Source organism: Palaemon carinicauda, chromosome 19, assembly GCF_036898095.1.
Source record: "Palaemon carinicauda isolate YSFRI2023 chromosome 19, ASM3689809v2, whole genome shotgun sequence".
Taxonomy (NCBI): Eukaryota; Metazoa; Arthropoda; class Malacostraca; order Decapoda; family Palaemonidae; genus Palaemon; species Palaemon carinicauda.
The window spans coordinates 8,142,207-8,168,682 of NC_090743.1; the positions used below are offsets into that span (position 1 = coordinate 8,142,207).

Below are 26,476 nucleotides of genomic sequence, written 5' to 3' on the forward strand. Positions count from 1 at the left end.
ATCTGAAAGATTTGGCAAAAAAAAGCAAAACTCAAATGTTACAAAATAATTAACCCTTTTACCCCCAGGCTATTTGGAATTTTCCAACCCTTAACCCCACAGGGTTATTTTATTTCAAGCACATTTTGCAGTATATTTTGTTTAAATTGCTCTAACAGCCTTAATTTTTGTCATAAAGAGGTCAGGTTGGTCTCATTCTCTTGGAAAATGCCTGAAGTTTCTCCAAATATTATCAAAAATATAAAAAAAAAGATGTAAATAGCAGTTTTTTGCAAGGACGTACCGGTATGTCCATAGGGGTAAAGGGATGAGTTTTGTGAAACGTACCAGTACGTCCTTTGGGGGTAAAAGGGTTAAATGGACATGATTAATCACTGCTACATAGAGACTGGGAAGGCAAGTGCAGGTGCTTTTCCTTCACTGAAGTCAAGGATTTTCTGGCCGGTGGCGAACTCTTCCAACAGATGAGGGGCATTCCTCTACAGCAGCATGAAAGGACACTTCAGAGGGATCACTGCAAAGTCATGCAACCTGCAGAAGCTAAAATGTTGACGAGGACCAACATCGGTTTTACTCGCATATAAGCATCACCTTTGGTGTCCTAGGGCTTTTCAGGAAAAAGCAAAATCCCTGCACAGGAAACCACCATCATCAATGAGCAACCTAACACACAAACAATCTGAAAGGATAACAAATAAAAGCATATTTCTTTGCTTGTAGAGACTTCACATGAAGGATGGAGACCAACTCTAGATCTTTTACATCCTTCAGGGATCTAGTTGTATATATAAAGGCAGGGAGACTAGGTCACTCCACCAGTGGTCAAAGTTAAAGTGAAGGTAGATCCATCTGTTGGGTAGACGAGGCCTACCTATCATCCAATAGGCAACCATGTTAACTTCGTTGAAAAGCTTAATGACCATTCCAGCTTTGCAGAAGTCATGCCCCTACTAAGGGTCTCAGGCTTGTATTATGTGAAGGAACAAATTATAAAAAACCTTCAAAAGAATAAACACACCAGCTAACTATCTTAACTTAACCCTTTTACCCCCAGGGCTCTTTGGAAATTTCCAACCCTTAACCCCCAGGGGGTTATTTTTTTCCCAGCACATTTTGCAGTATATTTTTTTTAAATTGCTCTAACAGCCTTAATTTTTGTCATAGAGAGGTCAGGTTGGTCTCATTCTCTTAGAAAATGCCTGAATTTTCTCAAAAAATTATCAAAATTATGAAAAAAAAATTTGTTATCGCATTTTTTGCAAGGACGTACCGGTACGTCCATGGGGGTAAAGGGATGGGTTTTGTGAAACGTACCAGTACGTCCTTTGGGGGTAAAAGGGTTAACTTAAAAGATAGTCAAAACTTCACCACGCAAGAAAGTGAGTATACCCATCCTCACTATCTTCATTGACATACTAAAAAGCAATATTACAGCTCTAATGAATGGTCGTCAGCGTAAAATACATTAAAATAAGTAATCAACTTGTAAAATAATAATACTACATCTCAATTACTATGAATCTGAAACACAGCACTGTACTGTACACCTGAACGCTGTAAACGTCATGACTCACACATACATGTTCCATGGGCGAATACTATGACTTATTTGGTAGCCTACAGTCATATAATATAAAGGATAAAATTAAAGGCTATTTCAGAGTTTAAAAGATTTCATTATAAACATACATAATGGATTTAATCTTTACATCTCTGAATTTCGTGCATTTTTTATAACCTGAAATCTTATCTGATTCCAAGATAATAACTTAGTTACCAATTGTCTAACACTTGTTGAAACAATACAGTATGTCCAAAATTATCAGAAAAATTATTCTCAAGAAGGATTTTACTCTTGGTCCATATTCGTCAGATACAGCTTTTACCATTCATTCAGATTCTGCATGTTTTCATTAAAAGTTCTGAACTGCTGCATAAACATCCTCTCTTTAGACAGAGTACTCCTCTCATGCAATCAAGTTACCACTTGAAAAAATTTGATTTTCATTTCCTTTATCAAAATCCAATATAAATCTAGAAACTGTATTTTTCTCTTTATGAAGTTAACTTACTTTTCATAGGTAATTTAATGAGATATTACATTTTACCATTGGATAATCATTTCAAACTAGATGTATTTTTTTCTATTTTCTTTTATGCCACGGGGCATTTTTATTTTCTCTTTACAATCCTTATTCATTTTCTTTTTAAGAGAGTTCAATTTTGAATTTCTTAGTGAGAAATGACATCATTTAAATTTTTAACTTTTTTTTTTCTTTTTTTTATTTCTTTTCTTAGTACTAACTTGACACTGATTGGCAACAAAACCATCAGAATTCTTTCTCTTTTTGCATTTCTTATTCACTTTTTTTTTTAGTTTTGTTTTTCTTGATTTATTCTTTTTTGTTTTGTTTTTTATTTTGGTATCACCTATATGACTTTCCTCTTCTTTCATTTTCTTCTTTTTCTTAACTGAAACAGAATTATGACAAGAATCATCAGGATTCAACTGTGAAAAGGTTATCTTTATTCCAGATAAAACTACCTCAGCATTATTCTCCCATGCCAAACCTTTGGATCCATTTCCAATTATTTCTCTATTGCTCTTAGCTTTTTTGTCCTTAGTGATGTTATTATCATTCCCAATAATTTTTCCTATCTTTTTCTGAGCAGACATATCCACCATCTTTGTTTCAGGTGAATCCAAAAATGAGACCTTACAACCACTGTCATATAATAAAGAGGACTTGTTTTTGCTTCCATCTAACACATTACTGATGCCTCCAGGGGTAAACAATTTCTTCTTACCTAGTTTCGATTTACACCTACTAGCAAATACTGGAGTTTCACTTTTAATGGGGTCACTTTTTAGTAGAGAAAAATCCTTTGACTTTAGCCTCTTAGCTTGACGTTCTTCTTGTGGGGTTAATTTGTTCTCAAACACCGTTTTTGTCCCAACAGTGCAGGATTTCTTTGTTGTAAATACTGGACTTTCGCTTTCAATGGGGTTACTTTTTGCCAGTGAAAAATCCTTTGTCTTCAGCCTCTTTGTTTGATGTGCTTCTTGCGGGGAAAATGCTTTTTCAAAAACCCTTTTTGTCCCAACAGTGTAGGAGATTTTTGAAATATCATTATCATCTAGATCCATATGTACCTGTGATCCCACTTCCTCATTTAAGTTTTCCAATTTCCTCTTAGTATTCTCTTCACCTTTCAATACAGTACTAGAACTTTTCTTTGATACAGATGTCCCAACAGTGCAGGAGATTTTTGAAATATCATTATCATCTAGATCCATATGTACCTGTGATTCCACTTCCTCATTCAAGTTTTCCAATTTCCTCTTAATATTCTCTTCACCTTTCAATACAGTACTAGAACTTTTCTTTGATACAGATGCACTTTCAACTGGGGTACTGCAGAACAGGTGAGTTTTAGTGAATTTCATATTATTTTTCTTAACAGCAACATTATCAGGATATGCATCACCTAAGAGGTGTTGATTTTTACAGGAAGGGTTTTCCTCTACTTCAGAATATGGATCACTATAATCACTAATTACATCACCTACTGACGAGTCTAGCGTATGCACTTCATTAACAATCCTTCCGACACCACCATCACTTTTAATATACCTTGGTATACATATGAAATCATCAAAGGAATCTTCGTCCTCTTTTTCTTGCTTAATTTTGATGCCAGAATCCACTTTTGAATTTTCTTCAACATAATTTACTGATGTTTGAAAATTTTCACACTCAATATTTTTTTTAATACTTTCTTGAGAAAGGGATCTTTTCCCATTTTCCCTATCTTTTTCTGGTTCAACATTACCTAATTTTCTACTTATTTCACAACTATTTTCTATAGCAATCTGGGTGCTTTCACATTTTTTGTTGGTAAATCTTTCCAAACTCTTAGATGCTTTCTTCTTTTCCTTTTTTGAAGAAAACTTTTCATTTTTCAACACAGGGCTTTGGCCTTCAAAATCACTAACAGGATCACAGATAGTTTTTGTATAGTTTTCTTTTTCATCAGACTTTTCCAATACACACTGTGACTCAAACACAGGGAATGGCAAATCATCTAAATCATAGGCTGACGTTTCTTGTTGTTTTTTCAAAGAACTTTTAGACTTCTTATTTTTCCTTTTTGAGGAACTGCTATATTCATAAAATTTATCTAAAATCTTCTCAAATGGCTTCTTCTCGTCAACCTCTTTCTTATCTTCAAATGTAGTTTGTAACTCGAATTTACTTTGACCCATACATTTAGCAGAATCAAGTGCCTGTTCATTGTTTCTTTTACCCGAGAATTTCAACTCGTCTTCATCTTTCAATACAGTTTGCGATTCAAAATTGGGAAAAGGTAAATCATCTACTTCACACGATAATAATTCTTTATATATATTCAGCAAACCCTTATAAGTATTTTTCTTTTTCTTTTTACTTTGACTCTTACTCTCGTCAGATTTGAGCCTATAACCTTTAGGGGTTTTATCGAATAATTCTTCTTCAACAGAGTTTTCTAATTTGGCTTGTGAATCAAAGTCTGGGAATGGTAAATCATCCCCTTCATAGGATGAAGTATTCAGGTGTTTTTTTGTAGAACTTAGATGATTTTTCTTCTGTTTCTTACCACTAGTTGAATATTTACCAGACTTAAGTATACATTCCTTGGGTGTTTTATCTGACACTTTTAACTTTGCACACTCTCCCAATATAGTTTGTGATTCAAACTCTCCAATTGTTAACTCGCCTACTTCATAGGCTATTGACTTTCTATATTTTTTCAATGAATTTTTTGGTGTGACATCTTTTTTATTATGACTCTTTTGACTTTTAATAGGCAGTAAAGAAATGTTTTGTGAACTATTCTGTTTACTATTCCCACAACTTACATCTTTCTCTTTAGGTCCAGAATAAATTTCTTTGCACTCAGTCCCAACAGCATTCAATTTATTATTTTCATTTGCTTGACCGACCAAAGTATTAGCTTCTGAGCATTCATTATAATTCTGGTTTGAAAGGCCATCATTATCTTCCTCAGTAATTTGTGAGGGAAAAACTGGGAATGGGAGGTCATCTATTTCATACCCTGAAATCCTTTTAAATTTCTTTAATGAAGATTTAGGTGTCTTTGACTTTTCAGTTTTATCTATATCAGATTTTTTGCTTTTGAACACTGGACTGCTTTGTGACACTGCATTTCTTTTTTCTTTGCCCTTTGCATGAACTATTTTATTCTCAACACTTTCATTCTCTCTTTGTCTCTCTTTATTGCAACTGGTGTTTACATCAACAGGAACTCTTGATCCAATACCTAGAAAAGACTTTTTCTTTTTAAATAGACAATTTTCTTCTACCAAAACTTTATCTTTGTTAATAGAAAAATAATCATTTTCAAACTTCTCGTCATCATTTATATCTTGTGAGGGGAATTCTGGGAAAGGTAAATCATCCAGAGCATAGGCTGAGATTCTCCTGCGCTTTGCTGAAGAACTTTCAGGAATATCTAATTTTTTCTTCCTTTTACTCTTACAGCTTTCATTTGTTAAAGATGACTGATTCTGAACCAGGTTATTTTGTCCATTACTGAGACTACCTCTATCTTTGTCTGTTAGTCTAAAATGCTTTAAAGAGCTCTCAGTCTTATTTCCACTGGTCTTCAGCATCTCACAATCTGTGTTTTTGGTGTCATCGTTGTTCCTGCTTTTCATTTTGGAAGAATAGGGGGGAACACTTTGATCCTCTACTTCATAGGTTGAAAGATTATTGGATATTTTGAATGAATTTGACTTTCTACTCTTAGTTTTATCTGGAGACTCAGCACAGATTTCATCATCATCTCTTAATTCAGTTTTAACTTTAACAGTGGACATCAGTTCGTCAATGGGCAAAGACTGGCCAGGCAATTTATGATTAAGTGATATCCCACAGGTTTTCTTTCCTTCAGACTTGGAGATAGAATTTTGTTTTTTACGTTTTACAATTTTATGTTTACTTTCATCCATGAAATCGTTCATATCAACAAACTGAAATAAGGGTTCAACATCAGTTAATATACTAGATTCATCAACAAATGACTTTATGTCTTCCGGGGGATTTGCTAAATCTTGATGGCACGACTTATTTAATCCAGAGGTTCTCCATCTCTCACTTCTTTTTTCAGGTCTTTCAGCTCTAACATTAAAAGTTGCATTGCCAATATCCATGTCAGTTTCACTATCAGAATTATCCACTGCTATATCTAACAAGTCTTTCTCTGTCTTTGAAAATGATTTGCTTATTTTTTTGGAACTAAATGTAAGGTCAGTAGGCTGGCTTGGTGGGATTACACTTTCCATATCACTTAAATTACTATCCGACGAGGAATGTTGCTCATTATAATTTTTTTTCTGGCTAATTACAGAGTTATGATCAAATAATTCGGGAATATAATTTCTATGATCAGGACCCCATTTCTTATTTTCCTCTTTCTCAAGTAATGGATCCTTTTGACCACATGGTATTTCATCCCCAATATCTGAAAATGGATCCCTTTGACCACATGGTATTTCATCACCAAAATCTGAAAATGAGTCCTGATAAAGGTCGATTGATGCAGAGGACTTGCACATTTCACGTTCTTTTGATAATGGAATTTTATGAGAGCTATCTAATACTTGGGTACTTGTTACAAAATCAGCACTATTGAAATCAAAATCGCTGCCATTTACAGATTTTTCAATACCAAGAGAAACAGAATTTTTACTAAAATTACACTTCAATGATTTGCCATGCATCCTCATATTGTTACTGTCACTGTTTTGGATTTTTACATTATCAAACACACCTTCCTTGCCGTACAGGGACCTGAAAAATAACAAGAACCATTTTGAGGACTTACAATTTTTATAGCATTAAATTATGATAGATTAGTACAGAAATAAGAAATGCAAATATCATTACATACCTTGGAACTGTATACTGTATAAATGCTACATAAATATGCTCTTGAAATGGTGAACATTATTGAAGAGACAACAATAGATATAAGCTATGAAAATTGCATGAGAAAGACCAAGTTAGAACAACAAAAGAACTTGCCTGAGTTTTTGTATCTCAAAACAATTAAAATAAATGACTGACTAATATACTGTATTATTACCATCAACATTGTCAGTGTAATACAATGTGACATACTGTACTTGAAGGGTTACATTCTTGATGCTTAAAGGGAACCCCCAAAAAGATACTGTATGTTTCTTATACTTTATGTGCTAAAAATAGAAGAAACCGCAAAGATAACTTATGATATATTGTACTTCAGTTCCATGTCACGTGATGGCGACCAAGTTGCAACAAAACGGCTAAAATTTTCCTTTATTCTCTTTCCAAAGTTGCTTTTGCAAAAAAATATAATTATTTTTATTTCTTTACTCACTTGATACAGTAGAATATCAGTACTGGAACGTCTCAAGGCTCAAACAAATCAGTTTTTTACTAAAAAGTTAGAGTGAAAAATCCATTCTCGAAAAATAATCGGTACTCGACCAGTAAGAGTAAAAATAATTTTTGTTATCAATATAATAAAATTGTGAGAATCTCAAAACTGTAGCTCAAAAGTAATATCCAAGCCCGCCGATACCCTTAACCCTTTTACCCTCAGGGCTATTTGGAACTTTCCAACCCTTAACCCCCAGGGGTTATTTTATTTTCAAGCATATTTTGCAGTATATTTTTTTAAAATTGCTCTAACAGCCTAATTTTTGTCATAGAGGTCAGGTTGGTCTCATTCTCTTGGGAAATGCCTGAAGTTTCTCCAAAAATTATAAAAAATATGCAAAAAAAAAAAAAATGTAAATAACAATTTCTTGCAAGGACGTACCAGTACGTCCATGGGGGTAAAGGGATGAGTTTTGTGAAACATACCAGTACGTCCTTTGGGGGTAAAAGGGTTAAGGGAAATACCTTCCCTTTCAAGTCTTTCATTAGATGTGAATCTAAATTTTCCTGAGCCACTGTGATCAAACTTCAAATTATGAATATCGCATTTTGGTCATGGGGCAATTAGGAACACTACACCCACAAAACAAATTAGAGACACTACTTTAATACCTCAATGGCTCTTACAAAACCATAAAAACCCATTTTCTGATGAAATGCTTTCGTCCATTTTCAGAGAGGAATGTGAGAAACTGAAGCAAATTCTTAGGGGTTTAAAATAACAAATTTGGAAGTAATTTGTATTTTTCCTAGCATACAAACCTGAAGCTATCTATACGGGTATCACTTTTCAGCGTAGCTGAAAGACAAGCCGTGATAATATTTAGTGAAGGATAACTACCCCTATCCGCTAGTTAGTGGGTGGGGGTGGGGTAGACTGGCTACCCCGCTCACTCACACCTCTCGGCTGAGTAACCACTTTTCTTTATGGCAGGACTTCTCGAGGGACAGGGTGGCACGCCAATTTGTATAAATAGCTTTGGGTTTGTATGCTAGGAAAAATATAGTCGTTCAAGACGCATCTTCGGGCTTCTACAGTTGCCTCTTCCTGGTGGTGAAGGCAACATGAGGCTGGAGACCGGTCATCGACCTCTCTCCGCTGAACAAGTTTGGTCGTCAAACAAAGTTCAGGATGGAAACAGTAAGGCCTGTGCTGTCTTCTGTCAGATAGGGAGACTTCTAGCTTTTGGTACACCTCAAGGACATGTGTAATTCAATCATTTTATTTTGCAAACACTATCATAAAGGTTGTCTTCAATTTCATAGAAGAAAAATTTTCAGGACATCAGAATTTGGATGTAAGTTTAGATTATCTAACTTCCTTAGATAAAACTTTGTCAGATGGAACCTATGAAGTGTTATCAGCCTTTGTGTATTTATTGATTAAGTGATGAAAAAAGGTATGTAGATCTATGGTAGGTTCAGTATGAGAGACACAATAAAGGAAATTAATTTCTATTATTTTGGCAGGTAACATTGATAAGAGTACTGTAGTTGCTCAAGTAGAGAACAAAACTCAAACCAATGACCTGATGTCAGTTTTTAGAAATACAGTACTTCCACTTACACATCAGATTTCTCAAACTCAAGATGTACCAACAAGGAGGCCCTTTCATTGGAGATAACATAACAGAATTCAGTTACAGTAAACCTTCCAGAAGGATTACTAACTGAACTCGAAAACCTTATCATAGAACAGTATAATGATCATTTCCATACAATTCCCGTCGAGAGAAAACCGTACCACTTCTTCCCCTTTTGTAAAACAGTACAGTCCGACCCGTTGGTGTTGGCTGTGGTAAAAATACAACAACGCCTATTGTAGAATCTGCAGAGGATATTGCTTCAATAACACTTTCTACTTTTTTACCCACAAACTGGTTTTTTAGTCAACCAGCTTAAAATCCAGCATTTAAAGATTTTCAATTATTAGGAGCAATGATGGGCTCAAGACAGGAAACTAAATTGAAGTCTAGAACAAGATTAGGTAACTGATTAGTCTTATACAGTTGGATCTTATTTTGAGGTACAGAAGGCTTTGAAGCCTAAACAAGAACAAGAATTATTGGCCTTTCATTGTATATAATACTGTATATGGATTCTAGCCACAACAAAGTTGGAGAAATGAGAGATATAAATAATCTTGGAAGTACTGTAGCTGACTTTGTTCACTTGGAGGAATATGCAGCAACAGAACTTACCTTAAGAAAGTTAATGGATTTTTTTCAGCAATAAGGTTCAGTACAGTTTGAAAAAGAGATTTTTCACTACATTCAAAGTCTTTGTGTTTTGTTCATCCTCACTTTTCTGTACAGAATGATGCAGTGAGACATTACTTACTGACTTCTTGTCTGCCTACAGCTGGGTATGAGAGCAGCTGTGCATTTATTTAAGGGTCTTGTTTCAGAATTAGAAATACTAGAGCCTACATTTACCATGCTAGAGTTAACAAATGATGAGCAAGTGGCTGAGCTTGCATGCAAATGAACGAAGAACAGTGCCATCCGAAATCCAAAACATGATACAAACTATCAACTTTAGCTGGAATTCTACAAAATTAAGTTCAAAGGGAATCAAATTATATGGATGTAGTGCCCAGACTACCCATTCAGTCTTCTGCTTTGCAATCTATAGCTTTTGAGACTCATCACTATCAAAACTTGGTTGGTTTAGTGTTATGTTAGATAAGGATGCTGGCACGTCATCATCATCATCATCATCATCACAGCTATAAGCAACTAGTCTAGTCTTTTCTGGATATCTCCAGAACTAAACGATTGTTTCCTTTTGTGCTTTCAACTTTTAATTTAAATGGCAATCATTGAAACATAATTTTCCATGAAAGGAACAGTGAGGCAATCACACTCTTCATAACGGTTACAGTGCTAACTTGAAATAAAGTATAATTTGTTCCTGGACCAAACTTGTAAGTCAATTCAATCTTTATCATACAGTATATCATAACTGACGAAAAATTAATTCGTTCCAGCCCTCTAAAACTACTGAAATGGAAAATCATGATTTTAATTGCTATACTGTATAGACATACTGTACAAACACTGACAATGTTATAATAAATGATTACTATATGAAATAAAATGTAGTTTTATTACGATTTCTTACATTTGAGACAGATGATAGCGGCTAACGGCGGTGTGTGCAGAGGAGGGAGGGAAGAGGGTAAGGAGAGAGAGTTAGACAGTACCCTATTAATATTGTTGCTTACACATAGCGTAAAATTTAAACTTAAAATTAACATAACTGAATTTAGCCTAACTTTCTCTTAAACTTTTTATTCGTTCCTACTTTTTACTTTTTTTTTATTGTTGATGTACTCCGCTCGTAAAATAGTGTCTACTCACTAATGCGGACAATCCACTCAGGTTTCTCTATATTTCATGCTTCATCTCCATCATCATCATGAGTTTTTTTCTCCCTGCCAACCTTAACACTCGCTTCTTAGGACCCTCACTTGTTACAAAGAATGTTCACAAATACAGCGTAAATCACGTAAATAATGCAAACACCACGAGAGATGTATACAGACGATGACGACCACGTGAACGGAGCGAGTGATGCAGGTTTGGAGCACTCCCAAGCGCTCGGCCATCTAGCGTTTGTGTTTGTAAGCATTCTTGTATCTCAATCCAAAATTTTACTCGAAGGATAGCTCGCATCTTGGAATGCTCATTTGTTGAAGAGCTTGTAGGTCGAGGTATTACTGTATTTAAATCAAAGCACTGTCTCTAACACAAGACACAGAGAATGGAGATCATGATCGCCCAGAAGCAATTTCCTTGAGTAATCCATGAAATAATTGCTAACAACTCCAGAGAAAGACATAACAAAATGTCAAACTGATGCGACAGAGACTAAATTAGCAAAGATCCTCTGATGCGTTACTGCTTTGCTTCTTGCCAATAAACGCTAGATTATTTCATTACTTTACTAGAGGTATGTCTATTGAAAGAAAAATGAATGGAAATTTTCTTTCATTTTTAGGAATATGTTGATAAACCGAGAAGCAATAACATGTTTTTGTTAAATAACATTTCTTGGGTTCAAGCCATGATGTCCTGATGGAAGCATACCACAGAATTAATGTATCTGTGGATTTTCATCAGTGCCATAACCTTGGGACAATATTTCTACGGCCAAAAGGGCCAATTGAGACAAATGACGTTACCGTTATCCGTCATTATCACTAAGCATAACAATGTTAGTGCTTCCAGCTAAACAGATATGTCCTATATAAACTATCAACGTCAAAAACAGATATTTCATATATACAGTAACGGATTTTGAGCGAAGCGAGGGGTCTGTTTTTGGGTGGGATTGCCGTGACGTCCTGATGGAAGGTTCCTTTAGTAGCTTCCCAAGTGTATATATGACAACAGTGATATTCCCATAGAATCAAACCAAAGGTTTCACAGAATTCTAAATTCTGGCGCGAGTACCCTTAAGATTACTCTCAAGGGTATCGTATATAATCAGGGGACGTAGTCTTGACACGCCACATGGCAATCTGCACCCCGAACAGCCTTTACGATTCGAGGGGGATACGTGGTAGAATTAGAAGGGTAGACGCAATAGAGGTTACCCTGGTTCCCCTACTACTATCGTAACACAACCACGCCAACTCCCTCTGGTGGTCATTCCTTGTAGCGTTGAGCATGGTGCTACAGATACAGTAGTTCAGCGAGGGAAACCGTGAAGATCTTTTCATAGAAAGTAAGGGTGGGTCCATTAGGACGTCATGGCCGTCTCGCCCAAGAATAGATTTTTCGCTTCGCTCAAAATCGGTTTACTTGTATATTAAAAGCTACATGTTTCTAGATATACGCTATAATTTCTCAAGATAAATATTGATTTGTTCTTAAAAATGTCCCATCAAAAGTAGAATTTAGGGTTTACTTGCATGGGAGAATTTTTTAGTCTTTTTAAGCAGTGTTCACAGTTTGCTGCAACTTGGAATACCTCTACATTACATCTCAGTAAACAATTATATAAATTATCTTTATAAACAGACTGGAAAATTATACACACACCTCTTAACAGAGCTGTAGATGAAAAAAAAAGTCAGTCTTAAGAGACCTGTAGATAAAAAAAGTGGGTGAGGTCCAGAAACCATATTGCATTGTGACATTGACCTCCTTCTATTTCTTAAACAAAAGCCTGTAAATACTGAGAGCATTGAAACCAAGAATGTGGGCATAAATATGACCAATTAAATTTTTATAAAAACAAACAACAATTACTTTAGTTGGAAAAGCCATACCTCTGAGAATTTTTGTAAGCTGTAAAATTTTCAAGAAATGAATCCACATGTTTTCCTGAAAAATTCTTTGCATTCTCCAAGTCTTCCACTAACACCCGGAAACCATAATCTACAAAAGCCTTCTCCATATGAGCTGTATACGCCTTATCTGAAACAAATACAATTCAAAGTACAAAAATGAATAAAGCATTCCATATAAATCTTAATACTGTACCCATATACTAAACCCTAATTAGAACTGGTATACTGTATATTAAACATGAATTGACTAAAGAAGACACATCAAACCAAACTATGCCCAGAGAAAATTACCTCACCTTACAAAAGGATAGGCATAATATCCATAATACGAGCGAAACATATATAAAACCAAACACTTCCAAACATATAGCAAGTAGATGAAAGAAAATTCATAAAAATTGTAATAAAAGCATGGGACTTACTTGCCAAATCTATCCAACTGGCAATTTAAAAATCAAAGATGCCAGTAATTTTCAAGTTGACAGGCTAAACATTCTCCAAAATTAATTTCATTTCTACAAAAACCTAATTTCAATTATAGAATTTGTTATTTCTATACTCAATTGATATTCATTTTGCTTCTCCAGAAGCTTGGTTTATTGACGTTTACCCTAAAAATCTATTGAAAATTTTCAAGTTGTCTTTCCTCTTAAAACATACATGCCCATAGTACAGAATAGTAATGAAACCACCTAGATGTTAATGGTAAGGAGTGCTAATGGATCCAAGTTATTCAATTTTGAAGTCAAAAGTACTACTATCTATTTCTTTACATCACAAGTCCATGGAAAGAAGGGTCGGCATGTATATGATTACAGTATCTGGTGAATATAGACATAAATTTTATTATTAAAAATCTGTTTACCTCTATGACCCTGCTCTGATGTTCATATTACTGACTCTCACACTCTCATGCAGGTGGGACACCAATGAAGGAAAGAGATAGGTAAAAATGAAAATCAAAATGTCATATAAAAAAATTCTGGACCCAACTGGTCTACATTTAATGGAAACAGTTCCAAAATACAGTTTGAAATATGAGGCTCCAGATGGTTTTACTCCCAATATTTGAAATGTTAGAAATAGGAAGCTATAAATCAACTGAACTGAAAACCACCGAACACCAACATGGTACATTACTGAACTGCAGTTAACCCTTTTACCCCCAGGCTATTTGGAACTTTCCAACCCTTAACCCCTAGGGGTGATTTTCTTTCAAGCACATTTTGCAGTATATTTTTTTAAAATTGCTCTAACAGCCTTAAATTTGGTCATAGAGAGGTCAGGTTGGTCTCATTCTCTTGGAAAATGCCTGAAGTTTTTCCAAAAATTATCAAAATTATGCAAAAATAAAAGTAAATGGCAGTTTTTTGCAAGGACGTACAGGTACGTCCATGGGGGTAAAGGGATGAGTTTTGTGAAACGTACCAGTACGTCCTTTAGGGGTAAAAGGGATAAAATTCTTTACAAAGAAACATCTCTGCAAAATTCAAGAGAAGTAGGTTTTCTTATGGTATATAAAACCTTAACCCTTTTGGTACGAGGCTGTCAATTCGCTACTAAAACTCTATACGAGATTTGTCATCATTGGATATAATTGCTCATTTATCCTATATTAAACTGCAATTCCATGTTTATTTGTTTTTCTGTTGATTACAAAATCTTTTTTTACAAAGTTTGCTTTATTCTCTATTGTATTTTACTCTGAACAACCGAAATGTTTTTCATTCATTGGTAAGTGATTATACAATAATTTTGAAAAAAAAAATTTATGTAATCTCTAAATAATGGCAAAGCACTGTGACTGTGTAAAAAAAAAAAAAATATATATTCACTGAAATGATTGCTATTGTTACAATTCCAGGATAAATAGCTGTCAAATAATATAAAACTACTCGTTATTTCTATTATTATTATTATTATTATTACTTGCTAAGTTACAACCCTAGTTGGAAAAGCAGGATGCTATAAGCCCAAAGGCTATGGCCCTATCCAAGACTAGAGAACAATGGTTTGATTTGGGAGTGGTCTTGTCCTAGAAGAGCTGCTTACCACAGCTAAAGAGTCTCTTCTATCCTTACCAGGAGGAAAGTAGCCACTGTATAATTAAATTGCAGTAGTTAAACCCCTCAGCGAGGAAGAATTGTTGGGTAATTTCAGTGTTGTCAAGTGTATGAGAACAGAGTAGAATATGTAAAGAATTGGCCAGACTATTCGGTGTATGTGTAGGCAAAAGGATTCAATGTAGTACTGTCTGGCCATTCAGGACCTAATAATTCTCAAGCAATAGTATCTCAACAGGTGGCTGGTGCTCTGGCCACGTACAGTGAAGCACTGCAATTTATGTGTAAAAAAAAAAGTTAAATATTTATTAAAGTGACTATGTTATTCCGTAATAATGCCACGATAAATAGCCATCGAAAGATGTAGAACAACTCGACAGTAATAATGGAATTTACGTTATACAGAAATATAATGAAAATATCCATTTGTTTCTTTGACACAAGAAGTATTCTATAATGTATGATTTATAAGGTATAAATACGATAAACAACTAGAATCAACAAAAAACTGTTGACAAAAGATATATATGAATGAGAGAGAGAGAGAGAGAGAGAGAGAGAGAGAGAGAGAGAGAGAGAGAGAGAGAGAGAGAGACGTAATATAGATTTAGTTCATTAGATATAAGGTTTGTTTGTTCGTTTGTGATTCCACCTTTCGTGTGACTGTGACTATGAACTGGATCATTCTTCTTTTCGGTATTTCACGAGCTTGGAAATACTATAGACTGCGCATGTAAGAACATGATAAATACTGCTTAGAAATGGTAGAATAGCAATAAATGGAAATAATTACAATTGGCTAACTTTTACTCATGAAAACAATGAACAATACTAATATGAAATATGTAAAAAATGAAAATGATTTTATATTGTAGAAATTAGTTGAAAAAAGGAGTAAAATAAGAAAAAAAGGAGTAAAATAAGAAAAAAAGGATAAATCTCGCCTTCTGTCAACTATTTCCTTTAATGGTAATGGTAAGTTTTCATCTAGTGGGTGGGACGTATAGTCGAGGGTAAGAATACTTTTACTGTGATTATAAACACTGTGGCAACATAGGAAAACAATAAAATAGAACTTACATTATCATGAATAAGGAGGACTGGATCTCAAGTATTTTAGGGTTGGTGATGAGGTTAGATGTGAATACACTAAAATAGACCTTATATAATCATAAATAAGGACTAGAATTGCAAGTATTTTGGTTGGTGGTAGGATGACTGTCTCCCAATTGGAGGTGTCGAGGGGGGTTGAGTAATACCTAATACCTAAGGAAGGGAAGGTCACTATTGGCTAGAGAGAGTTGTGTGATTATTTCATGGTAACATATAAAGACTAAAACAGCTCTTACATATTCAGAAATAAAGGCTAGAATCCCCAAAACTTTGTTGATTAGCTGAAGACAGGAGGGGGAGGGGCTAATTTAAGGGAGAGGATATTCTTTAGTGAAATTTCCCAGTGTGATCTCGTGTGATATATAGCCATGTGCTATACTCTTTTGAAGCTTATAAAATTCATTATAATAATGATAATAATAATAATTATAAGGATAATATTAAAGAAGATGACGTTATCCCAACATCATTGTGTGTATTACCAGGCATGTTTTAACGTATATTGAAGTCAACGGAGTGAAGGAATTAATCTTCAAAGCTTTTATAAGATTTGTGACCAAAATACTAATTAGAAATGACACTGTATCTTTGTAATGGACATAGTTTGTCTAAAATACACTGAACAGCTTTTACTGGACAAGGACAACTATTTTCAAATGAAATACTTACAATCATTTCAAGGGAGGGGAAGAGATAAAAATTCCAACAAACTCTTAGTCTTAAAACGAATTAGTTCTGATGAAGGAAAGTGGTGTTTGCAATTTATTATGCATTTAGCTGAAGTCAATGCTAATAGAAAAAACATTTTAAGCTGTGAAATCTATAAGTAGGTTTCCCAAAGATTTATAAATCAAACATAAATATTGTAAAACCACATACTGCACCTATTCTAAAATATAGACCTAATTGCTAGAGGCCATCTAATACTGAGAGGCTTAAAGATATCTGTTATAGTACCTGATAAGGAAAGGTCTAATCCCAGTTGATTAAGTACCAAATTAAGTTTTGATCTATACCTTATATAGACTGAGATTAGACATTCATTTCATATAAGGACACCTTAAAAAATTCTAACCATACAATCCTATCCAGTTCTAATCACTGATATAATTTTAGACTGACTCCATTAAAATCAGACATGCTGGTGTCTTTAAAACAAAACAGTCGCTGCAGTAAGGCTTGTGTTGGCCAGATAGCAAAAATTTGTGTCAACCTAGTGTGACCAACGTAGAGACGACAAAGACTGGTCCCCCCTTTCGGGGCATCATGTTATACCTCCAAGTAGATATAACATTCGTTATTTCTCGTCTTATTACCAACTAAACCATCCCAATGCTCTTGCCAATTATTATTAATAAAATTTTTTATGCTAGGTGAAAAATCATAACAGAGAATGGGATACCTTCTTGGTAGCAACTTGGATGCAGCATTTTTTGCCAGTATATCTGCCTTCTAATTTCCAAACACACCTACCTGTACGTGTGCCAGAACCCAGCATATAGAACTGTTATACCTCTCAGCCCAATAATAAAAAGCCACCCTAAAATCTTTAACACTAAAGGGTTACTGGAATTAAAAACTTCTAAGGCTTGTAAGACACTTCTTGCTTCAATAAAAATGGTAAAATTCCCCTCCTCTTCTAACACTATATTCTCAATAGTGGTTAGTATACCATATACTGTAGTTCGGCAGTATATATGGAAGATACTAGAGGAAGTGCACCTCTAAAATTTAAACAACTACTATATACTCCAAATCCCACACCAGCATCAGATTTAGAGCCATCAGCATATATAACATATATAGCATATATAATTCCTTATGTTTTTCAACTTGATCCATAATAAAAGACATGGCTTCTAAGTCAGTTATGTTCTTTTTTATACCAATACATATTTACGAAAATATATCTGGTAATTTCCATGGAGGGGTTGGTGATACCCTAAATGGAAGAACTCTATTTCTTGCTATATCAAGAGTTTTAAAGTGTTAAACCCGAAAACCATATGGTTAGGGAGGTTTTTAGTGCTACTCAAAATGTTTACAATGACTTAGAAGGTTTGTAGTCTGACAGGCGAGAGATTTAGGTAGTCTTTGCAACCTAAACCAATACTGAATAATACAAAACTTTTGGTAAAGGTCTAAAGGTAATTCTCCAGCGTCAACAAGGAGACTTGGGATAAGCAAAGTTCTAAACGCTCCAGTGGACAATATGATACCAGTATGGTGTATAGAATCTAATATCTTTAATTGGCTTCGGGTGCCTGAGGAGTATATTTCACATCCATTACTAATTTTTGAAAAAATTAAGGTCTTGTATAATTTCAAAATAGTTTTGCAGTCTGCCCTCATGATGTATGGGACAAAACTTTTAAAAGCTTCAGAGCATCAAAGACATTTTACTTTTAAGGCTTTTAAGTGAGGAACCCATGTCAGCCTACAATCAAATATAAATCCTAAAAACCTAGCTTCACTTACACACGGGATAGGTTGACCTTTGATGTACAGTCGGCAGACAAAGAAGTGTCGCCTATCCCACCTTACTTTCCTGACATTTCCTTTCTGGAAGAGTTTCACCCACTCACTTGAAAAAATCTATGTGAAACAAATTATTGAATGAAAAAGGGTAGCCCTCTCCATCCAAATTTATGAATTGATTTAAGTATACCATATCTCCATGAAGTATCACATGTCTTTTCAAGGTAAAAAAAAAAAAAAAAAAAAGGCTACTACATGGCGCTTTTAGGAAGCAAAGCTTCACAAATAGAGGACTCAAGCCATATCAACACATCAGTCGTTGAGTGTATTTTTCTAAATCTACACTGGATAGGTAATAAAATACCCTTCTCTTCTAGGTACCACATCAGTCCTCCATTGACCATCTTCTCCATGATCTTACATAAACAAGATGTCAATGCAATTGGTCGATAGTTTGCTGCTAAAAACTTATCCTTACCGGCTTTTAAAAAGACTAAAATAATGGCTAGTTCCCAAACACTTGGATTGCTATAACATGCAATATTCTGTTAATAATGTTTAAAATAAATAACTTAGTTTTAACAGGTATAAGTTTAATCATTGCATATGAAATTCCACCAGATCCAGGGGATGTATCATTGCAAGTAACAAGTGCGGAATCAAATTACCTTTCAGTAAAAGGATCATTGTAAGATTCCTCTTTTTCTGTTGTAAAATTTAACATTTTCTGTTCTTCAAGGTGCCTATCTTGGGGACCAGATGTTTCACACGTGCATGACACATTGGAGAAATGATTGGCTAAGGCATTATTAACCTCAGTTGCTCTTCCAACATACTGACCATTCACCTTCAATACTGGTAGTAGGTTGGGGGTAAATTTGCCTGCTATCTATTTTACATTCCTCCATACAGAGGATGGTGATGTTCTACTGTTGACTGAGGCAACAAAAGATACCTAAGATTGGCGGCTAGCTTCTTTAATGGCATGACTGAACTGTGCTCTACATTTTTTGTATATCATCAAATTCTCCTCTGTACGGCATCTACGCAATCTATTAAAAGATTTTCTTGTGGCTCTGGGCAAGGCAGTTAATTCTGAAGACCACTACAGGACTTTGCATCGTTTGAATAACCCTGTAGTTTTGGGAATTGAATTGATTCCTGCTGTATGGAAAGTTCCATTCAGTAAGTCTATGGCATCATCAACACTTTCAAACTGCTCTGCATTCCCCTCAATTTTGCTTAGCTCCTGAAATTTATCCCAGTCTCCCATGTCAAGGTTCTATTGTGACAATCTCTACAAAGGTGGATTACTGTTTGTATCTTTAATAATTGGAACATGATTACTAGTATGCCAATCCTCTAACATTCTTCATTCGAAATAGAGAAGATTGAAAGATCAATGCATGACGAGGTACCTGTCTGAACCTGAAAGTGTGTGGGTTCTCCTGTATTAAGGAGTCCAACATCATCACTCTTCAAAATTGATGATATAATATTGCCACTCGTGTTTGCTAAAACATCGACCCATAAAGGATGTCTACCATTAAAATCTCCAAGTAGGAGATTGTTGAATCCCCTCTACTAAATCATTATACAAAATGTTATCATTTGGAAGCAAGTACAGAGAACAAATTGTATATTTTTGCTCTATATCAATCTACAACCACCTACAGAGGTGTACGAATAAACAAAGATATTTGGAAAACATCACAACGAACGTATATAAGACTGTCCCGACGGCTCCCTACTCGGTGATCATATGGTGTCCTATAGCTAATATATTTGCAAGGACAAGGAGTATTTTCATCAAATTTGCTCTCCTGTAGATATATAATTAGGGGTGAGTGCTCCTGAATAAGGAGCTCACGTTCTTCATATTTAGTCCTTAAACCCTGAAAATTCCATTGGAAAATTGAGGAAAAACTACAGTTTATTTCCTAGAAGACCCCTTGGATGAAGTCTTCCCATTGGCAACTTTTAATCCAATTATTTCTCCGAGGTTTCTTAACAGAAGTCTTGATGCACAGGGGTTTTACGTTTGTCTTTTTCTGTGTCCTTTTGATCTGATTGTTGAGGCAGATGGTGGACTTGAACCAGAATTCCTGATTTATTCATGTTATTTTGATCAGAAACATCGACAGACAAAACATTATAAATTCATTTGATGGAGGTCTCTCTTTTTTTTATTAATAGGTGGTGAGCTACCAGGTTTTTCCACCTTTCCCACAACAGGTGCACCTGGTAACTTTGTTTTATGTGGAAGCTCTATCAAATCCGGCAAGGACATGGCCTGGGAGAAGTTAGTACTACTGATGGTGATGGGTGACGAAGGTTGTATTGAGATGGGCAATGCCCCAGTGTTGATATACTATGGCAGAGCCTCAGAAGGCAATATGATTACCTCGTCATGCAATACTGTATTATTAGATGGTGTATTTCTTTTCCTAGAACTACTAGCAGTACAAGGTGGGATTGATGTCTCCTATGGTAAATTTCCCCTTGCTTTGCATAACTGTTTGGTTTATTCAGTAGTCTTTTGGAATGTCATATAATTATGTGCTCCATACTAGATTTGTTGAGGGTAGCTTCTTCCAACTTCTATACCACACAACTCCAATCGGTGGATTTATGATTTGAGTTGGAGTTCAAACAACTGGCCTCAAGTATACACTCTCCATGGTAAGGTCTTGAGCTACACATTTTTTCGTTTTTTACAAACTTTAGAATCCTTTCATTTTCAATAATAATATGGAAAGGTATATCAGCATCCCGGAAAGTGAGGATAATAATCGATGATCTAGGAACTTTATGTATTTTCCATACTGTTAAAGGTCAGATGGCCAGTATCTCCTCTTCAGTAAATTCATACAGGTCTTTATTGAAAACTACTCCCTTTCCATAACTAAAATCTAGGTAGGGTTTGACATCTAATTTAATATCATCATTACTTGTTTTCCAGTTAGATAATATGACAGAGTGTATGCATAATTTGGCATGGATGAGGAAATTATTTTTTTCAAAGCAAGATATATCACATGGAGCAATGGTTTCTACTTTTTTATGAATAAACATACAAATTTTAAAATAATTCCCTGTACTCCCTTTAGGCTCCGCAACAAGCCACATTGGTGGTTTTAGGTTTCCTTGGGAAGGTTTGACTGCATCAATATCTTTTTCACACAGTCGGCAGGTTTGTATACTTCCAAGTCTGGTAGTACCTCATCACATTAAGCACCCTTATTATTAATATTATTAATCTCAACATGCATAATATTACCTATGGCAATAAATGCTTCATCATGACTATTACAAGATACCCATGAATCCCTTTTATCACCTTGAAGTTTCATTCTTATCTCCAATATCATTCCGTAACTCTTAAATACGCTACATAGCTCATTATAATTAGTATCTATTGGAACATGGGTAATATGAAAGATTTGCAGTTACCTTATGTAGCCCAAATTACTCTGTTCTATAACATCAGTAGAATGGTCCTTTTCAGTTTCCAGGTCGTCATCAATGGGGTTGGTTTGCAAACAAGCAACAAGCCGAGTTATCCACCTCTTAGAGGATGTCAGTCCTCCTATCCCATGTGGCTCAACATGAGAAGAGATTTCTGTGGGGACCAGTCCTTTATTAGAGAGGGGCTGCCTCTCTTTAGGTGGGCGTACACTGGTCAGTAAGGGTTGTTACCTCTCCCACTGACGACTCCAATGGCTGACACTACCTATTACCCGCTAATATGGGAGATTTAACCGTATTAGTGGAGCCCGACTTTTAACAGAGTAAGTCTGCACCCAATGGGATCTCCATAAGGTGATGGCATCTAAATTTGAAGCATATACAAAACTGGTCAATGCTCTAATAGTGGTCATATAAAAAAAAATCAGATAGAGCAAAAAGTGAAAACTTGAATAAAAAAGGCTTATAGAGGTCCAGTCTTAGTCTGGTCTCTCAAAACTGGCCTTAGTGATATAGTTGAACCTGCCAGGGTGGATAATCACCCCACCACCATTGCCCAGGTCATGATTGAAGCCTCTCTACTGCAGCAAAGTGCTGGACCATCAGAGCGGAGGATGGAGTGTAATATTCAAGGAGTAGTTACACACTATGTTTTATCCAAAATTTATTTTCAGAGAAAGAGCCTAATGCCAACCAATGGTGGTGGCCTTTTTGTTATTGCCAGGATCCCAATGTGTTGGTTGGAGATATGTTATTAAGTTTATTTTGTAAATGTAAATTCAATCAAGGGGTTACTATGATTTCCCTTAACACTAGGAAAAGCTCAAATATAGTTTTATATTGTTTTTGTTCTTGTGGTTATGAGTCACAGTAAAATTCCTAGGTAGGATTAAGTTGAGGAGTTTACAAATGGTGGAACAATGGGATTTTTTCTAGTGATTGTTGTGCCTGTCTTGTCTTCGTAATTTCAGCAGAAATTAATGATTTCTGAAAATCTAGTGTTTCCTATCAAGTATTGATGCACCATGTTCGTAGGTCTAACACACCCCTTGAGGGAATAACATAATTTTTAAAGGTAACACAAGATAAGGAGACTGGTTTTTCTTTAATATGTTTAATTTGGGTTATGTACTTTATATACAGTATATGGTTACCCTATTGCCTTCTCCTGGGTTTAAGTGGTAGTCATTGACTGAACTTCAACATGATTCATTAAAATAAAAAAATTTTCACGATTACATTAATTCTTTCAATACTACAATGGAGTTCATTGATGTTCTTGCCATCCCTCTTCCACATTCATAATGTGGTTTGTATAGTTTATTCATTACTAATACATAAAAAGAATGTTTGACTATACCACTGGAAGCTCTAACCTTGGTCAGCAAACTACTATCTACCGGCAATAGTTAGGGATGTAGCCAGGGGAACAAACTTCATTATCATACCAAGAGAAAAAAATTCTTAATTTTTCATTTGTTTGGTCAAATTTTTTCTTCCTGTGAAGGGAAAGCAAATGAACCTTAGGTAAGTATAAGCATAATTAATTCTAGCTTAAAATTGTTATTGCCACTCTAGAAGTTTCTTGAAAAAACTATGAGATGTTTTAAAGACTAGAAACAGAAATATTTGACATGCTTATTCCTATAATAATGATTGTTGCATAAATTTGTAACATTTTTTGTTCAACCTTTTCTTATATATGTTTGGGAACAGTTTTATTTGAAATATTTTAATTGAATAAAATGAACAACGTGTGCAATTTAACCCTTTTTACCATTTCAAACTACAGTGCACTACTATAAAAGATATCACTTACCGTACTGGAGCACAAAAGCCACATAAGTACTGTAAAATAAAATTTCAGCCTGATCGAAAGAGATTCGTGAAAACGTGGGGACATTCCACACATAAGCTTTCCAAAGAGGAGTTCTTTCTTTTACTATATTTCGTAATTCATCCATTATTTTAGCAGACTCCTGGGAAGGACCACATCTGGAAAGTAATGATAAATCATATGAATTATTTCAAATAAAATTCTGAGGCACAGATTATTTAACACAATGGACAGTTTGTTTCACCACAGATACATCACTTAAATATCCCATATTTCTGATCTTCTCATGTTCCAAACACAATCGTCTTTTGTTACATAGGCAGAAAAAGGGGGACAAAAGTCACAGCTGGATCTATAGCTATGGCTTACCAAATTATCAGCTGAAGAAAATTCAGAGAGTACAAAACAGAGCCGCTAGATTAATAAAAGGACTACACAATAGGGAAAGAGTTACCCCTGCACTAATTAAATTACACTGGCTGCCGGTAAAAGCGAGAATTGAATACAAGCTACTCTTACTAACGTTTAAGATACTGAATCAAAATGAACCAAAATATCTAAAAGAATGCCTGAAGAAACTAGAACTAGAAACAAATGTTAACACAAGACACATGAGTGACAAACATAGGCTATCTGAACCAAGAACAAATAGTAAATTTGGTGAAAGGGCTTTTAGCTACTGTGCGCCTAGACTTTATAATAAACTGCCAACTGAAATGAAGGACCTAAAGGGAGCAATTGAATTTAAGAAACTTAAGACATTACTTTTCACAAGATCATATGATTTGGAAGATGCTACAATCAAAGAATTGTATAAGTTATAATGAAAATGTTTCGTTAGATGATTAATATGGACCCGCCCGAGAAGTAGTTCACTCGACTTCAGTGGAGGGTTGGATTTAAACCCAAAACAAGTAAACAAGTAGTACTGTAATCACTAGACTTACTTTTTGTCAGAATTCTTGAACTATTTCCAGAGCAGATTCACAGTAAGCCTACAAACCTTAATTCCCTATTTTCAATTCTATTAATTTTTTTTTACTCACTTATCAAATGCCTGTTCACAGATACAATTTCATACCTGTACAAATAGATATCTCTGTCAATATTAGTGATCCACTGGCGTATATTTCTCAACACATTTGTATGTAAATACCCCTTGATTTTTAATACGCATAAATATGCTTCTTGTACAGTACTTAGCGGTAGTTCTAGTGTTTTCTCGTTTCTTTTTAGCTATCTTTGGTTTCTCGGTAATTTTTGTCCGTAAATTAGGTTGTGTTTCAAGTTCATTAGATAATAATGAATTAGGCTAATACTGTAAAGCAACAAAAAAACTCCTTACTTAGTTCCTAGATAGTAAAGTTCTATTCACAGAACTTGACGCCTTTCATTTAAGTACTTTCCCACAAAGAAGTTGGTTTTCCAATTTTTTTTTTTTTTTTTTTTTTTGCAAAGACATCAGTCAAGATGGATAAAATGATTTTGTTAAAAGTGATACCTTCATGGCATGACAATGCTTGTATAGAGATCTCAGTAAATGTAGCACCTTTCTTGAAAGGAAAGTCATATCTGTATATGATGGCCATAGAACACTGTTCCCCATTGGCACTCAAACTCTCACTTTTTGGCTCTGTGTCACACCCTGGCCCATCATCTGGCCTGACTAAACCAAGTGAGTGATCCAACTGATGTATGGGTTAAACTCTTGAGGTGTATTTAATACATACTTGTGTCTTTTCTCACACATTTGATAACACCAAGCAAACCATGACATTCTTCTCGACTCAAAAGGTTGATTACTAAAATTCAGAGCTTACTTTATACTTGGTAAGGGTACAAAAGATAATTTACCTATGATAAGCACCTCTTCTAGGAGAGGAACACTCCAAAATCAAAACCATGCTTTAATCTTGATTGCACCATAGCCTCTATACCATGGTCTTTCATTGTCTTCAGTTAGTGTTCTCTTGCTTGAAAATACACTTGGGCACACTATTCTATCAGTTTCCTTTTCCTTTGTTTATTTTCAAAACTGTTGGATAAGCTTAATAGAACAGCCAAGGATACCAGTGGTTTATCATGAGGTTAGCTTTTCCTTATGTTCCTTTAACTTCCTCTACCAAACTCATTTTCAAAATGCATTATTGTCCTTCCTCAAGTTGAAGTGGCTATCCTGGAGGGTACTAAGCATGACCCGTGTGTTGCAGATTGTGCCAGTGTTGTCTAGTGTACTACAATATTCAGAGACTACTTGGCAATATTTGAGGCTTTCCAGTTCCTTCCAGATGTTATGATATTCTATCATGTTCAGCAACTTTGGTATATCAAGAGGCATTCCTCTGAGCTGCTTTATACTAGGTTTTAAGAAACCAATAATTTTGAAATGCTGCTTCCTCCGGTGCCTTAGATGACCGCGGAGGTAGCAGCAGTAGGGGATTCAGCATTATGAAGCTTCATCTGTGGTGAATAACGGGGGAGGGTGGGCTGTGGCGCCCTAGCAGTACCAGCTGAACTCGGTTGAGTCCCTTGTCAGGCTGGGAGGAACGTAGAGAGTAGAGGTCCCCTTATTGTTTTGTTTCATTTGTTGATGTCGGCTACCCCCCAAAATTGGGGGAAGTGCCTTGGTATATGTATGTATGTGACCCAGCTTTCTTGCAAGCCATGCTATGAATGTGGATCTCAGGAGATTTAGGTCATAAGTGTTTGTGGTAGGCATAGTAACTTTTAA

The 26,476-nt window shown here is 35.2% G+C and overlaps 1 protein-coding gene across 2 annotated transcripts in view; it reads right to left on the minus strand.

The window, feature by feature from the left end:
* Positions 1 to 1,655: 1,655 nt before the first annotated feature.
* LOC137658422 (titin homolog) overlaps positions 1,656 to 26,476 on the minus strand; it is a 117,229-nt gene continuing 92,408 nt past the window's right edge. The window contains exons 10-13 of one of the 2 annotated variants that reach the window (XM_068393125.1): positions 23,728 to 23,903; positions 12,766 to 12,913; positions 3,361 to 6,854; positions 1,656 to 3,210 (exon numbers count right to left, since the gene is read on the minus strand). In XM_068393125.1, coding sequence (XP_068249226.1) covers positions 2,261 to 3,210; positions 3,361 to 6,854; positions 12,766 to 12,913; positions 23,728 to 23,903 — 4,768 coding nt within the window. In that variant the 3' untranslated portion in view covers positions 1,656 to 2,260. Of the gene's footprint in view, positions 6,855 to 12,765; positions 12,914 to 23,727; positions 23,904 to 26,476 lie in introns of both variants that reach the window. The other variant, XM_068393124.1, reaches the window with a different exon arrangement.